The 13,729-nt window shown below is 45.2% G+C and overlaps 1 protein-coding gene across 1 annotated transcript in view; it reads right to left on the bottom strand.

Annotated features, from left to right (window-relative positions):
* Positions 1-13,729, bottom strand: part of SLC25A24 (solute carrier family 25 member 24) — a 253,836-nt gene that overhangs the window by 170,345 nt on the left and 69,762 nt on the right. The window contains exon 2 of the mRNA XM_069232406.1: positions 11,113-11,239. Coding sequence (XP_069088507.1) covers positions 11,113-11,239 — 127 coding nt within the window. The remainder of the gene's footprint in view (positions 1-11,112; positions 11,240-13,729) is intronic.

Raw genomic sequence — 13,729 nt, 5'->3', positions numbered from 1 at the left:
AAGTAGAGAGCCTTGCTGTAGCCCAGTCGGCTGGTGATGAGGGCCTGTGACATGGTACGTCTTGTGTGTAGGGCTAGCCACTTGAAGATCTTATGTAGCATGCTCAAAGTGAGGAAGCAGGCGAAGGCGCAAAGTAAGGAAGCAGGCAGAGGAGATGGCGTTGATCTGTGATTTAATGGTGAGCTTGTCGTCAATAATAATTCCGAGGTTTCTGGCGTGGTCGGAGGGAGTGGGTACGGGTCATAGGTCTGATGGCCTCCAGGAGTTGTTCCATTTGTTGCTGCTGTTGCCAAAGATCAGAACTTCTGTCTTGTCTGTGTTCAGCTGCAGGTAGTTCTTCATCCAGTCAGCAACTCATGTCATGCATCTGTGGAAGTTGGTTCTAGTGATGAAAGGGTCGTCAGTGAGTGAGACGATGAGCTGGGTGTCGTCTCCATAGGAAATTATGTTGAGACCTTGGGAACTGACTATGTTGGCCAGCGGGATCACATATGCGTTGAAGAGCCTGGGACTTAGACACAGTTGTTTAAGATAGCTGATATTCATCAGTTACCAGTTAGAACAATACGGCTGGCTGCTCCCTGATTGGGGAGCCCGTCAGGCATTGCATTGCCAGCCTGGCGTGGAGTATTACCCGATGATGATGCGAGTCATCCTTTGTGATGCTTGAGGGTTTCACTCCTGATTGTTCAGGTCTTCCTACTGTCTATGATATGGAACAGTGTACTTTTCATGTTTATACAAAAATACAGGGAACCATCTAGTTTGGGAAAAAGATACTTATTTAGAGTTTGGCAGAAAGCATACTTCATAAAGGTGTGATATGGTAGACAGGATATCCATTATGTTTTGATGGAGCATCCTATCAGCCAAACTCTAAACAAGGCCCTAAGACTGTAGCAGAATAACTTGACAAGGTGAAGGCCTTACTACTTATTTAGTAAAGTGGAAGATTTGCACCCCTTTCTTTTTCTACACGCCCTCTATTTGAGTTATCACACTGCCTATTTTCTTAAGTATGCTAGAAGGGTCCTGCCATTGTGACAGCAATTTGTTTCTCCTTAAGAAAAAGTAATAACAGCCAATTTCCGGGCTAGAACTCTCTAAGCTTTTTGATGATAACAGTTTTTGTCTATCTTGAGCATTATAATAATTTTCTTTTACTAGTTCCTTCAGCTTACTGAGAAGGCTTCTGATCTGGCTAATGTATTCTAAAAGGGGTGATCCTCAGGCTGGTCGAGAATCCCAAACATTCCTGTTCAGGTCAAGAAGGGTGCAGGGTTTATGGCCAATAGAAACTAAAATGAAAAGATCCTGTAGTTTCCTGCTTTTGACAACATATGGTGAAAACAGCAAAAGGAGCACATTTTAGCTCAGTTTTTACTGTTAAGGCTAAGCATTTTCTTCCAAGTCAGTTTCAAAGTACAATTATAGCACTCTGTTCTGGCAAAGACCCTCAACCATACCTGCTGCAATCTGTGTACCAGTCATTTGCTTTAAGAAGATGGTATCTGGGTATCTGGTAGCCTAGACTACAGTGATTAGAATATACCTATGTCCTTTATCGGGGAGAACAAAGGCCCACTCACATACTTGCGAACCCTTAATAATAGGCATTTTAAGTAGAGGAACATCAAGAGAAACAAAGACTGGATCTGTAACAAATCGAGCATTACATGGGATACTGCTTAACGTGTGCATAACTGCCAGGTCATTGAAACAAACTAAAAAAATGATGTTTGGTTTTTGCTCACCCAAAATGTCCTGTCAACAGTGCAAAAAGCATATTTATTTCCTAGAAAGGTTGAAGGGCTACTAACTGAAGGCTGATCTCTACCTCCTTTTCTATAAAGAATGGCTCTTCATTTTGATAGAATAATGTTCTATATTTCATATGTCTTCTTTAAATTTGACACATTCTTCTTACAATTGTGGATATTTTCCATTGGACAGATTGGAAATCTCAGTTCTCCACCTCCCAGATAGACTGATCTATAAAGACAGTAAAGTTAGGTGGTCCTTTTTTCTCAAATGTAAAAATCTCTCTTGGATTTGGAATTTGCTTTTTATTTTTGCTGGATCACACAACAATTTTGGAGAGCATCAAAAAGCCATTTGTGGGGTTTTTTTTGTGTCTTCATACGTCATCGCCATTAATCTCTGTTGAGGTGCACTAACCTCAAGAGCACAGGAATCCAATGACCATCTAGGTTCCAGGATAAAACCCACTCCCAACCAAGCCAGGTCAGGGCGAATCATCATTGGACACTAAACATTAAATGTCTTAGATCTTTAAAAGATCCCATATCCGATTTCCAAGCCTCCTTGGTTCTCTTTTATCTACTTCATCAAAGAAAAAACTCCTCCATTCCTTCCAATTGGGGGGCGAGGGTAATTTGGGCCCAACTTCAACACACTTCCCTTCTCGCAAGTACACAAAAAAAAAAAAAAAAAAAGCCATTTGTTTTCTTCCCATTAACTATCTATCAACTAGGGATTACCTATTATCGATTATGGAACAAACAAAAAAATGTTTTTTTAAGGTCAAACAGGTCAAAGGTTACCAAAAACATGGTGACATGTTTGCTCGCTGTGGAAGGCCCTTCGCAAAGGTTAACTGGTCATCTTTTTTTTTTTTCTTTTTTTTACTCAAAATCTGTTTTATTGAATTTTAATCAGTGCACAAAAATGTGAATCGTATCATACAGAGCACAGATTGCACAGTGACAGTAATACATTATTAAAGCACTGAATCGACATGGTGTAGGACTTGTTAAACAGGCATATATCTATGAAAGTTCCATAAGGGCATGTTAGTTCATTCAAACATTATGAACAAGGCCCCACAACCCTTTCAGGTGCTTCATGGTATAAAAGGTGTGCGGTCAGCATGTTGTCACCTGTCGAAGCCTCCCTGAGGAGAGCTCTCAAAGGTCTAGGAAGCATAGGCAGAGCTATGGCTATGCTCAACGTCTTATTTTAAGAACCAAAGGCCAACAGGCCCAACAATAGTCAACAGAAGAATAAAGGAGAGGAACGAGAAAGAAGAAAAAGCGAGAGAGGAAGGGATATGACAGAATGACCAAACATGCAAGCCAACTCCCCTACAGGACAAGTAAGAGAATGAAGAGAAACCTGGGGGTGGGGGTTGAGGGTGGTGGGAGGGAAGGTGCTACTTAATAGGCCATAGGCTGGGAGTTGAGGGAAGGAAGCAGGCGAGAGGAGGGGATAATTCTAAAGGAGGGGGGGAAAAGGGTATTTTAAAAATTGCTCGAGATTGGCCCTGTGGTATATAAAGCAGAACAGAGCCCAGGGCGGCAATGCTGTAGTGACAATCAAACAAATGGGGAGCATGTATTCTGGGTGATTGAAAACAAAGATGCTCCATCCTGGACATATAAAAAGCAAAGGCTGCCAGAGCCAAGTTAATTTCTTATCCTTGAAGCAAAGTTTATATGACAATTGTTCCATGGCTAGAGTATGCCAGAGCCTCGTGAACCAAGAAGCAATGGGTGGACCATCAGAAGACTTTCAGGCAATGAGCTGTTTCACTGCGCCCGTCATGTGCCGGACTAGGTATTAATCTTCATACATTAGAGCTTTGAGTGTGGTGGAGCAAATACCCAGAATGATCATGCAATATTCTGCCGGTATCGGGAACCCCAAGGTGTTTTATATCCAAGAATTTCTTGCCCAAAGACAGTGAGGTGAGATCATGATAACCAGATGTGTTGAAAATCTCCTAATGGGTTCCTATACCTTCAACAAGAAGCTGACCCCATGGGAAATATAACATGCAGTCGAACCGAGGTATAGTACCATTGGAACATAGTTTGTAAGCAATTTCCTGCTGGAGTAAGCTCCTGTGCGTTTTAGGAATTTCTCGCTACAGCAGTTCCCACCGTTTCCGGGTAATGCCTGGCGTGCTATTGAGTTCCCGCTTCATTTGATATGGATAACTAGGGAGGAGGCAGGACTGTTCCAAGACACTATAGATTTTGGATTTTAGGCCTCTGGAACCTTTGAAATTGTGCACCAAAGCCTCAAAGGACGTGAGTGAGTGAAAATATTGGTGTCAGAGTTTGTCAGAAATGAGATACTCTGTCTTGCATTGCTCAAACGGTTTTATTGTCTGCCCCTGGAAGATGTTTTGTAGTATATGACGTTCCCCCCCCAAAAAAAAATCAGGGAAGGAATTCACTCAGAATGCAGACGAGCAATCGGTATTGTTGGCTATGGGAGTGTTCAGGGAGATGAAAGTGGTCAGGACCGCCACAACCACCACTCTCTCCCATATCTCAAGAACAGACCTGGCTGGGGTCGCTATATACACATTACAGGGTCAGTGGGACTTAGGAAGCCAAGCCAGGAGGGGTCTGCAAGCCACTGCTCCATTCATGAGAATCAAGTGTTTCACACTTTCCCTGACTACACATTTCAAAATAAAGTGTAGATGGGCTGCCTGGTAATAGTCTAAAAGGTTAGGGCAAGCCAGACCTTCTGGATCCTTGGGTAGCATAAGCAGAGTGTTGGAGATACATGGCTGTTTCCCTTTCCAGATCAGGAATCTGGGTTCCCAGTGAACCTTCTGAATATCCTCTACAGGGATGGAAGTGGGGAGGGCTTGAAAAATAAAGTAACTGAGGCAGGATGTTAATTTTAACCACATTTATCCGGCCCAGCCAAGAGATGTGCAACAGTTTCCACCAGTGCAGGTCCACTAGAATGGCCCGCAGTTGCACGGCCAATTAGATCAGGTCCAAGTCTACAAGGTGCTAGTAATTTGAAGGCCCAGGTTTTGAATGGAGCAGGTCGCCCACCAGAGGGGAGCTAACCTCTGCAATTGCAGGAGTTGTTGTGGCGGGATGGTTACGTTGAACACCTGTGATCTGGCCATGTTGATCTTATAGTCCAAAACCATTCCGAACTCCCTTAGGTTCTGCACCACCGCCAGGAGAGTGGACATTGGCACAGTCTGGGTCAGAAGAAAATCATCTGTATAAAACAGAACCATATGCTTTCACCTTCGAGACTATTCCAGCGATATCTCATGCCCGACAACAGTTCCACGACCAGGGCGAAAAGCAAAGGGGACAAGGGACAACACTGTTGAGTGCCGCGCTGGAGCGCAATGGGCTTAGTAAGCTGACCATTTACTCAGGTGGTAGCAGTCGGGCGGCATAGGAGGCCATGATTTTACTAACCAGAGCAAGGCCTAACCCTATCTTGAAAGAACAGCTCTCAAGAAAGCCCAGCTGACCCTATCAAATGCCTTCTCAGCATCTAAGGACAAGAGGATGGCAGGAATATTGCGCAAGTGGGCCTTTTCCACCAGGTGAGTGTGGCTACTGGTATTATCTGCGCCTTGTTGGTGTTGGCTGAAACTCACCTGATCTGGGTCAATCTTGCCCAGCAGGAAGGGTTCCAGCCAATTGGCCAGCATCTTAGTATAAAGTCTGGCATCTGTATTCAATAAGGCTATAGGTCGATAACAAGAACAAAGAGTAGGGTCTTTATTGGGTTTAGGGATCAATGATATTTCAGTTGCAGACATAGTGGGTGTGAAGTCAGTATTGTGTGGAGTTAAATCACCTGAGCAAGTGGTCTTTTAGGTAGGAGTAGAAAACCTTATAGAAAATGACCAGCAGGCCATCTGGGCCCGCAAGTCCCCCTATGGCTTTTTTAAGTTCTACTGCCTTAAAAGGGGCACCTAAGTCCTGGGTTATCTGTTGGTCCAAGGACGACCTAGGGCACACCCGAAGGTACAAGTGTATAGTAGCCTGATAACCCCTCACACCAGTGTAGTGTGCTTGGTAGTAAACCCTAAAGGCTTCCTGCTTGTCTGGTTCTCGGATTGCCTATCACGTGGTTCACAAAATAAGCAAAAATAAGCCCTCAGAACAATAAATAAATAAAAAATACATGAAATCAAAGAACAGACTGGCCTATCAGCCCAGGAACATAAGTGGACTACTTTTCAGGAGGCTGTGCACATCTGCACTAGTTTAATGCCGCATGGGGTGCTGAGCATAGCACAATGTGAACAACACTTGAGCAAAGCAATGAATGAAGAGTGCTAACCTAAAGCCTCTGGACCCAGTTCCTCTCCCCAACCCTAAAAAAACAAAAGTAGCAAGTCCAGCAGTACATCAGTACATATGGCCAACCACTGGTACTGCAACATCCTCCCTTAGGAAACAAAGGAGGTTGGGAATAAAAACATATTTAAAAAAAACATAGTAAATAGTGTTAAATTAAATCATTTCAAATAGGTAAAATATAAGTAAGCATACATTAAAGTTTACAATAATTTATAAAAAATAGTAAATATTTAATTATAAAATGTTAAATTATTTTACATACAAAATTGGTTATCAACAATACATTTTATTACAATTAAACTCAAATTGCTATATATCACTTATTTAAATGCACATTAAAAAATATTGTTACTCGAAATTAATTTAATAGTGCTGAAGGCTTTTTGTATTTTGTACAAACTTTATAACTATATAACATCCATTCACATTAATATTCAACAAAAATAGTAATATTTATCTTCGAGCTAAATACCTTTTCTTTTTCCTTTTAATTGTACTTATAGTGTACAATAGGGAGACTCCGAATCACAGTTAATGCAATATGATAACGTATGGAATAATTAAAATTAACGTGTTTTTTAATAACATGGTGTTCCATTATTTAATTCAAAACTGTATTACAATATTTTATAATTACAATAATTACATAATAAATATGTACTATTTTTATATATTATGTGTTAATATTAATATATATTTCCATCTACTTTAAGTAATTGAACATTATACCCTGTGGGTTTTATTTTAAATGCCTACCTCCTGTGCAGTGCTTACTATTGCTTTTTGTTTTTTTCATAGTAACTAGTCTGTGAATTGCAAAAAACAGTAAATCTTTCACGAATGTGTTAAGTTACAGTTGTTAATCAGGCACTCCGTGTCTGTACATTTGTGTATGTTTATTTATGATGGAGCTTTTTGGAAAACATGGAGGCTGTCGAAAAAGCTAAGGCTGCCTCTAGGTGAGGTCTAAAAAGAATGGATAGTAGGCAAGTCAGACAGCATACACGAAGAATTATTCCACTAAAACCCCACAGCTATCAGAAATAATCAATTATGTGTGTCTCATAATGCCTTTTAAATCCAAGAAGCAAGAGAAATGTACTTAGCTCTAAATGTGTACAGGCTTCTGGCATGTCTTTTGTACTTGCAGTATAACATCCACAATAACATTTTCACAATTTAAAATAATGTACATTGCGGCCTCTAGACTACCTAAGCAGTGTATAGTATACAAGAGCACTGTACAGTAGTACATCCCTGAAAAGGTTGACTTTTTGCACTGCAAGGGACAAATAGGCTTGGTACAAATCAGGGGTGTCCAACGTTGGACCAATACCCTGAATTTCTGTCAAATTTTCAGGATGTGCATACATGGTGCCTTTATATATATTCCAAGTAGAACTGCTCATTTAGTTAGTGGTTATCCTGAAATATGGCATGGGTCCGGTACATTCACATACATTGAAGTCAACACAGAAAAGTAATGGACGAGTCACAAGTCCCTTTTGTGATTTGTTGATGAGAATTAAAACATGTAATAATTTACTTTAGCATTAGTGGCAGAGGAGACTAGACAGGTTCTCTTGTATTTTTTCTTAATTAATAAAGTAAAAGAAAAACACCTAACAGAGCCCCCATTTGCCGCTCCCTCCCGCCTCCCGCCTCCCAGCTGCTCCTCCCTCCCCCCTCCCTTCTTAATGGCTGGCGATGCGCGTCCGCGCCGCTGGCGCGCCGGAGGCAAGCCCGTCTGCGCCCGTCCGCGCCTGGACCGGGCCCAGCGCCACCCCTCCTGGCCCCCGCGCCCCCCGCATCCCCTACTCATCCAACGTACTCCGCGCTCTTAACCCCGGCCCCTCCACTGAATGCTTCCGGGCGTCCCGAAGCACACTAAAGGACCTTTTTCCTGCCGCACCTGCAACTTCTCCTGCATCAGAACGACTAATCCAACTACTAAAATATTCAACCCCAACCACCTGAACTGCATCCTCATCAACACCCGCTCCGCACGAAAACACGCCATCGAGCTCTGGGATTTGCTCGACACCACAGCACCTGACGTGGCTTTCCTGACCGAAACCTGGTGGAACGACTCCTCGGCTCCGGACATCGCCATCGCCATACCGGACGGCTACAAAATCATCAGAAGAGATCGAACCAACGGAATCGGAGGCGGAATAGCCATCGCTCACAAAGCTACCCTCAAAATCCACACCCACTCGGACGACACCCTCAAGACAGCCGAACACCTCCACTTCCAGATCCACACGGACCCCAACACGACCCTCAGAGGAACCCTCATATACCGCCCTCCAGGACCAAGAGCCCCCTTCAGCGACACCATCGCCGACCTCGCAAGCACCCACGCCCTCGCCTCCACAGATTACATTCTCCTGGGAGATCTAAACTACCATCTGGAAAACGCCAACGACGCCAACACCGCATCACTGACCTCCAACCTCCTCAACCTCGGACTCCACCAGCTAGTCAACACTCCCACCCACATCGCCGGACACACCCTTGACCCCCTCTTCACCTCAAGCAACCACATCTCTTTCAGCCACACCTCCGAACTCCACTGGACCGACCATCACCGCGTCCATTTCACCTATAAGAAAATCACAGAGCAACCAGCTACCTCCTCACCGCCGCTGGGGCAAAGTCACCCAAGACCAACTGACCAGCACCCTCATCAACAACCCTCCACCCGACGCAACCGACCCGAGCACAGCCGCCATCAATCTCCATCAATGGATCCTCGACTGCGCCAACACCCTTGCCCCACTCAAGAAACCCACTGCAATCCAAGGAAAGAAAAAACCAGCATGGTTCACAGACGATCTAACCACCTCCAAAAGCATCTGCCAGAAGCTCAAAAAGAAATGGATCCAAGAACGCACACCCGACAACCTCGCCACCCTCAAAAACGCCAACCGTGAACACCACCAACGGATCCGCCTCGCCAAGCGCGCCCACTTCACCGAATGCATCAACAACAACGCCCACGACTGCAAAGAACTCTTCGGCATCGTGAAGGAACTCTCCAACCCAAAAGCCAACTCCAACGACATCCCGCCCTCCCAGAAGCTCTGCGACGACCTCTCCACCTTCTTCCACCAGAAAATCGCCACCATCCACGACAGCTTCAACACCGGTCCACCGCCAGACCCCACCCCCGACGTCTCCTCCCACGACTGCCGCCTCACCGCCTGGACCCACGTGAACGATGCAGAAACCATAACAACCATGAACACCATCCACTCAGGCTCCCCTACGGACCCTTGCCCTCATCACGTATTCAACTCAGCCAACGCCACCATCGCCCCCGAACTCCGCAAGATCATCAACCTCTCCTTCACCTCCGCCACTTTCCCGGACAGCTGGAAACACGCAGAAATCCAACCCCTCCTCAAGAAACCCAAAGCCGACCCCAACGATCTCAAAAACTTCCGTCCGATCTCTCTCCTCCCTTTTCCAGCTAAAGTCATCGAGAAGATCGTCAACACTCAACTCACCCACTTCCTCGAAGACAACTCCATCCTGGACCCCTCACAATCTGGATTCAGACGAAACCACAGCACTGAGACTGCTCTCCTCGCCGCCACAGATGACATCAGACATCAAATGGACAACGGCGAAACCTCAGCCCTCATCCTCCTCGACCTATCAGCCGCCTTTGACACAGTCTGCCACCGCACCCTACTGACCCGCCTCCAGGAAGCCGGCATTCAAGATAAAGCCCTCCACTGGATCTCATCCTTCCTCTCCGACAGAACTCAGAGAGTCCGTCTCTCCCCTTTCCGCTCCAAAGCGACCAACCTCATCTGCGGCGTCCCCCAAGGATCCTCCCTCAGCCCTACGTTGTTCAACGTCTACATGGCCCCCCTCGCTAAACTGGCCCGCCAACATCATCTCAGCATCATCTCCTACGCCGACGACACCCAGCTCGTCCTCTCCCTGACCAAAGACCCGCTCACCGCCAAAACAAACCTCCACGAGGTTGAAACTCAACTCCGACAAGACGGAAGTCCTCATCCTCGGGCGCACTCCCTCGGCCTGGAACGACTCATGGTGGCCCTCCGACCTCGGACCCCCGCCCACCCCTGCCAACCACGCAAGAAACCTCGGCTTCATCCTGGACTCCGCCCTCACCATGTCCAAACAGGTCAGCGCCGTCTCCTCCTCCTGTTTCAACATCCTTCGAATGCTCCGCAGAATCTTCAAGTGGATTCCAACAGAAACCAGAAAGACGGTGACCCAGGCCCTCGTCAGCAGCAGACTTGACTACGGCAACGCACTCTACACAGGCATCCCCACCAAAGACATCAAACGACTCCAACGTATCCAAAATGCCTCCGCCCGACTTATTCTCGACATACCCCGCCGATGTCACATCTCCCCTCACCTGAAGGAACTCCACTGGCTCCCGGTAGACAAGAGGATCACCTTCAAACTCCTCACCCACGCTCACAAGGCGCTTCACAACACCGGACCCTCCTACCTCAACACCAGACTTAACTTCTACACTCCAACTCGTCAACTCCGATCCGCCAACCTCGCCCTCGCCATCGTACCCCGAATCCAGCGCAAGACCTCCGGCGGCAGATCCTTCTCCTTCCTCGCCGCCAAGACCTGGAACTCTCTCCCCACACCTCTACGCCAGACCCAGGACCTCCTCGCATTCAGAAGGCTCCTCAAGACCTGGCTCTTCGACCGCTAAACAGCAGCGCTCCACGCCCCCCCCCCCTCTCCCCAGCGCCTCGAAACCCTGACGGGTACATAGCGCGCTTTATAAATATTGTGATTGATTGATTGATTGATACTGGAGTACCACGAAAATAAAAACATTTAAAAACAAATAAAGAAACCATGATGAATGAATTAGGACAATGCAATAGTTTTTGCGCATTAGTAGCCAGACAAAAAATACTCGGTTTCAAAAACTGGACCTCAATTTATACTTTGAAGTGTTTATTTTGCACGTGTTGGTGTTATCTGAAACACAGTAACTCACCATCCTGGTTTTTATCCAAGCTATTGAAGGCGATCTTCATTTTCTTCTCATGTTCCTCGAGGTACTGCATGAATTCGACGAAGTCTAGTTGTCCGTCTTTGTTGACATCTCCAGCAGTTACGAATTTCTGCAATGGTAGCCAAGAGGGGAAACCAGAAATGAGGTAGAGGCCACCAAAACCTACTACACTTCCTTTAACAAAACTGAGCAAGCAGGATTTGCCCCTATTTTCATTTAAAAGAAGTTGGAGTTTGATAGACAAATTACTGCACACACGCAGTGGGAACAGCAAGGCCATCCAGAAAGCCCCGAAACACTGTGAGACAGACCCCCTGTGACTGGCTATTACCCTTGAAGTACATGTGTAGCTTTCTCTTTTAGGAAGCACTACAAGGAAATTGATATAGTCACAGACCACCCCTGGATCATCAAAGATCATACTAATTGTAATTATGAGAATGTTAATTAAATGATCACCTGTACGTGCCAGTTAGGACACATAGGGGTGACAACTGAGAAGATTCACCTTAGGATCAGCAATCACCGAAGCACGATCCTGCGTAAAAAGAAGTGTGACCCGTATGACCAAACATTTCCTGGAAAAGCAACACACTGATAAAGATATGTCATGGGTTATACGCAGTAAAATTATTCTGCAGCCTACCCTTAATGTGGTCAGGATACTCCTGGAAAAAGAGTAATGGTGAATCTATTGCCTCAAGACATATCTATGAGTTAATGACGACATCCACTGTCTTCCAGATACCCAAGCATATGGGTGTCACAAATAGTGAGCATTCACGCAGCCTCGACCTTTCCATTTAGTTGCAAGTACAATACAGCGAGGTGTAGTATGTCAGTATCTACCAACCTCCAGAGATGGTCATAAGTTACGTCCATCTCCACAGAAAATATAGGACTTTGGTTTATTCTTTATATTTAATGTAATCTTGCGGTTTAGGGTTTTTAATATAGTAACCATATACATCTTTTGACAATTAAACTATAATGGATGTAATCCGCCACCTTTCACAGCCCGGTATACCGTGCCCTTACGACTATGTTCTTACAGCTTCCCAGCACCACCTGCAAACTTAACTGTATCGATTGTCTGAACTTTTTTGCACTGTATATGCATTTGGGTCTGTAATTTATCATTTCTTGAATACTGTTCTTGCCTCAATTTTATCAGCATGCCCCACCCGGGTCCCTGACAGAGCTTTTATCAGTTTACGAAGAGCGCCCTACACGCTCATACGTGTAGGGACGGCAGTGGACTACATTTCCCAGCACTCCCTCTTATGGGGGTTCCACACACTCATCATTGAGCATCTCGCCACACCCAAAGCCCGCACATCGTAACATGGGCTTCACTCCAGGCATGGTAGTATCAGGAGGAGTCCACAAACGAGCAAACAGCTACCGGACTAGGCTGCGACCGTTTGACAAAGTAAGTCGCTTCTTATTTTCCACATCTTCCCGTAGCATTCATATAAAGTGCACCAGCCCTACACTTACCGACTCCATATTGTTTATCCCTCCACATAACCAACTACTGGCAGTGTGTGTCTACAAGTCCATCCTCGTTTACTCCTCCATGATGCGTGGTTTTCATGCAGTTAGAGTAAGGGCCAGCTTAAAAGTCTATTATACCTGCTAGTCCATGGCTCACTACTACACAAGTGTTCAGCACATGTATGTTTGTATGAGATTCAACATCATGTTTTTATTTGGTTGCAGTGTTCTCAAGCATTTGCAAGTGCAGACAAGAGTGGCACAGCATGAACTTCAAGATCTGCAATTGCTTCCTCGCCTTTGATTGACACATGCCCCAGCTTCTGTGTTTTTATTTTGCGTGCTACATCTGGTTCATTATAAATGGACTTTAATTTGATTTCATGTATATGTTTTCTGCCTTTCCAGGACCATATTACTAAACAAGAGCAATACATTTGTCACTACAGGGATTTAGACACTAGCATTGGATTTAGGAACTGGTATTGCAAATGTTTGACGACATAGACAGGAACATATCATAGGGTAAAATAGGATTCTTGTCCTGAGGAAAACCCAGGGCCCACTATGGGGCCTCTTTAGGGCTGAAACATGTTGACCCGTTTGGACATTAGTCACTTAAAAGAGCCTTACATGTCCTCCTATTTACTTTAATCACCTCCTCACCAGGATTCTCTGGTGTGACCAGGTTTGCTGATGATGAAGCATTACACCCAGGGGTTGTGCGAGACCATCCTGTATATTTTTATAAATACCCTCTAGGTCCTGCTCACAGGAAATTGGGAATTTGAAATCATCCTGGACTGGGTAATTACCCACACATTAGAATATGGAGCTCTCACACATGAGAACCTATAGAACTGGGATGTTTGTTCTTTGTACGTTTTTATATTGCAAGGGAAAGCGCAAATGTGTACCCCTGTAAGTACTCTCTCCTTCACCCAGACCTCCACTGTAAAAGACATTGTGTTACAAATACATTTTACACACATTTAGACACAGTAAGATTAAGTGATTTCCCCACAACAAGTTGGGCGTAGAGGCCAGTATTTGAACCTGGGTCCCCACGTTTCAAAGGCAGCAGCTGGACACACTCAACCAC

Source organism: Pleurodeles waltl, chromosome 4_2 (genome assembly GCF_031143425.1).
Source record: "Pleurodeles waltl isolate 20211129_DDA chromosome 4_2, aPleWal1.hap1.20221129, whole genome shotgun sequence".
In the NCBI taxonomy this organism is placed as follows: domain Eukaryota; kingdom Metazoa; phylum Chordata; class Amphibia; order Caudata; family Salamandridae; genus Pleurodeles; species Pleurodeles waltl.
This window is presented reverse-complemented; position numbering and strand designations above follow the sequence as displayed.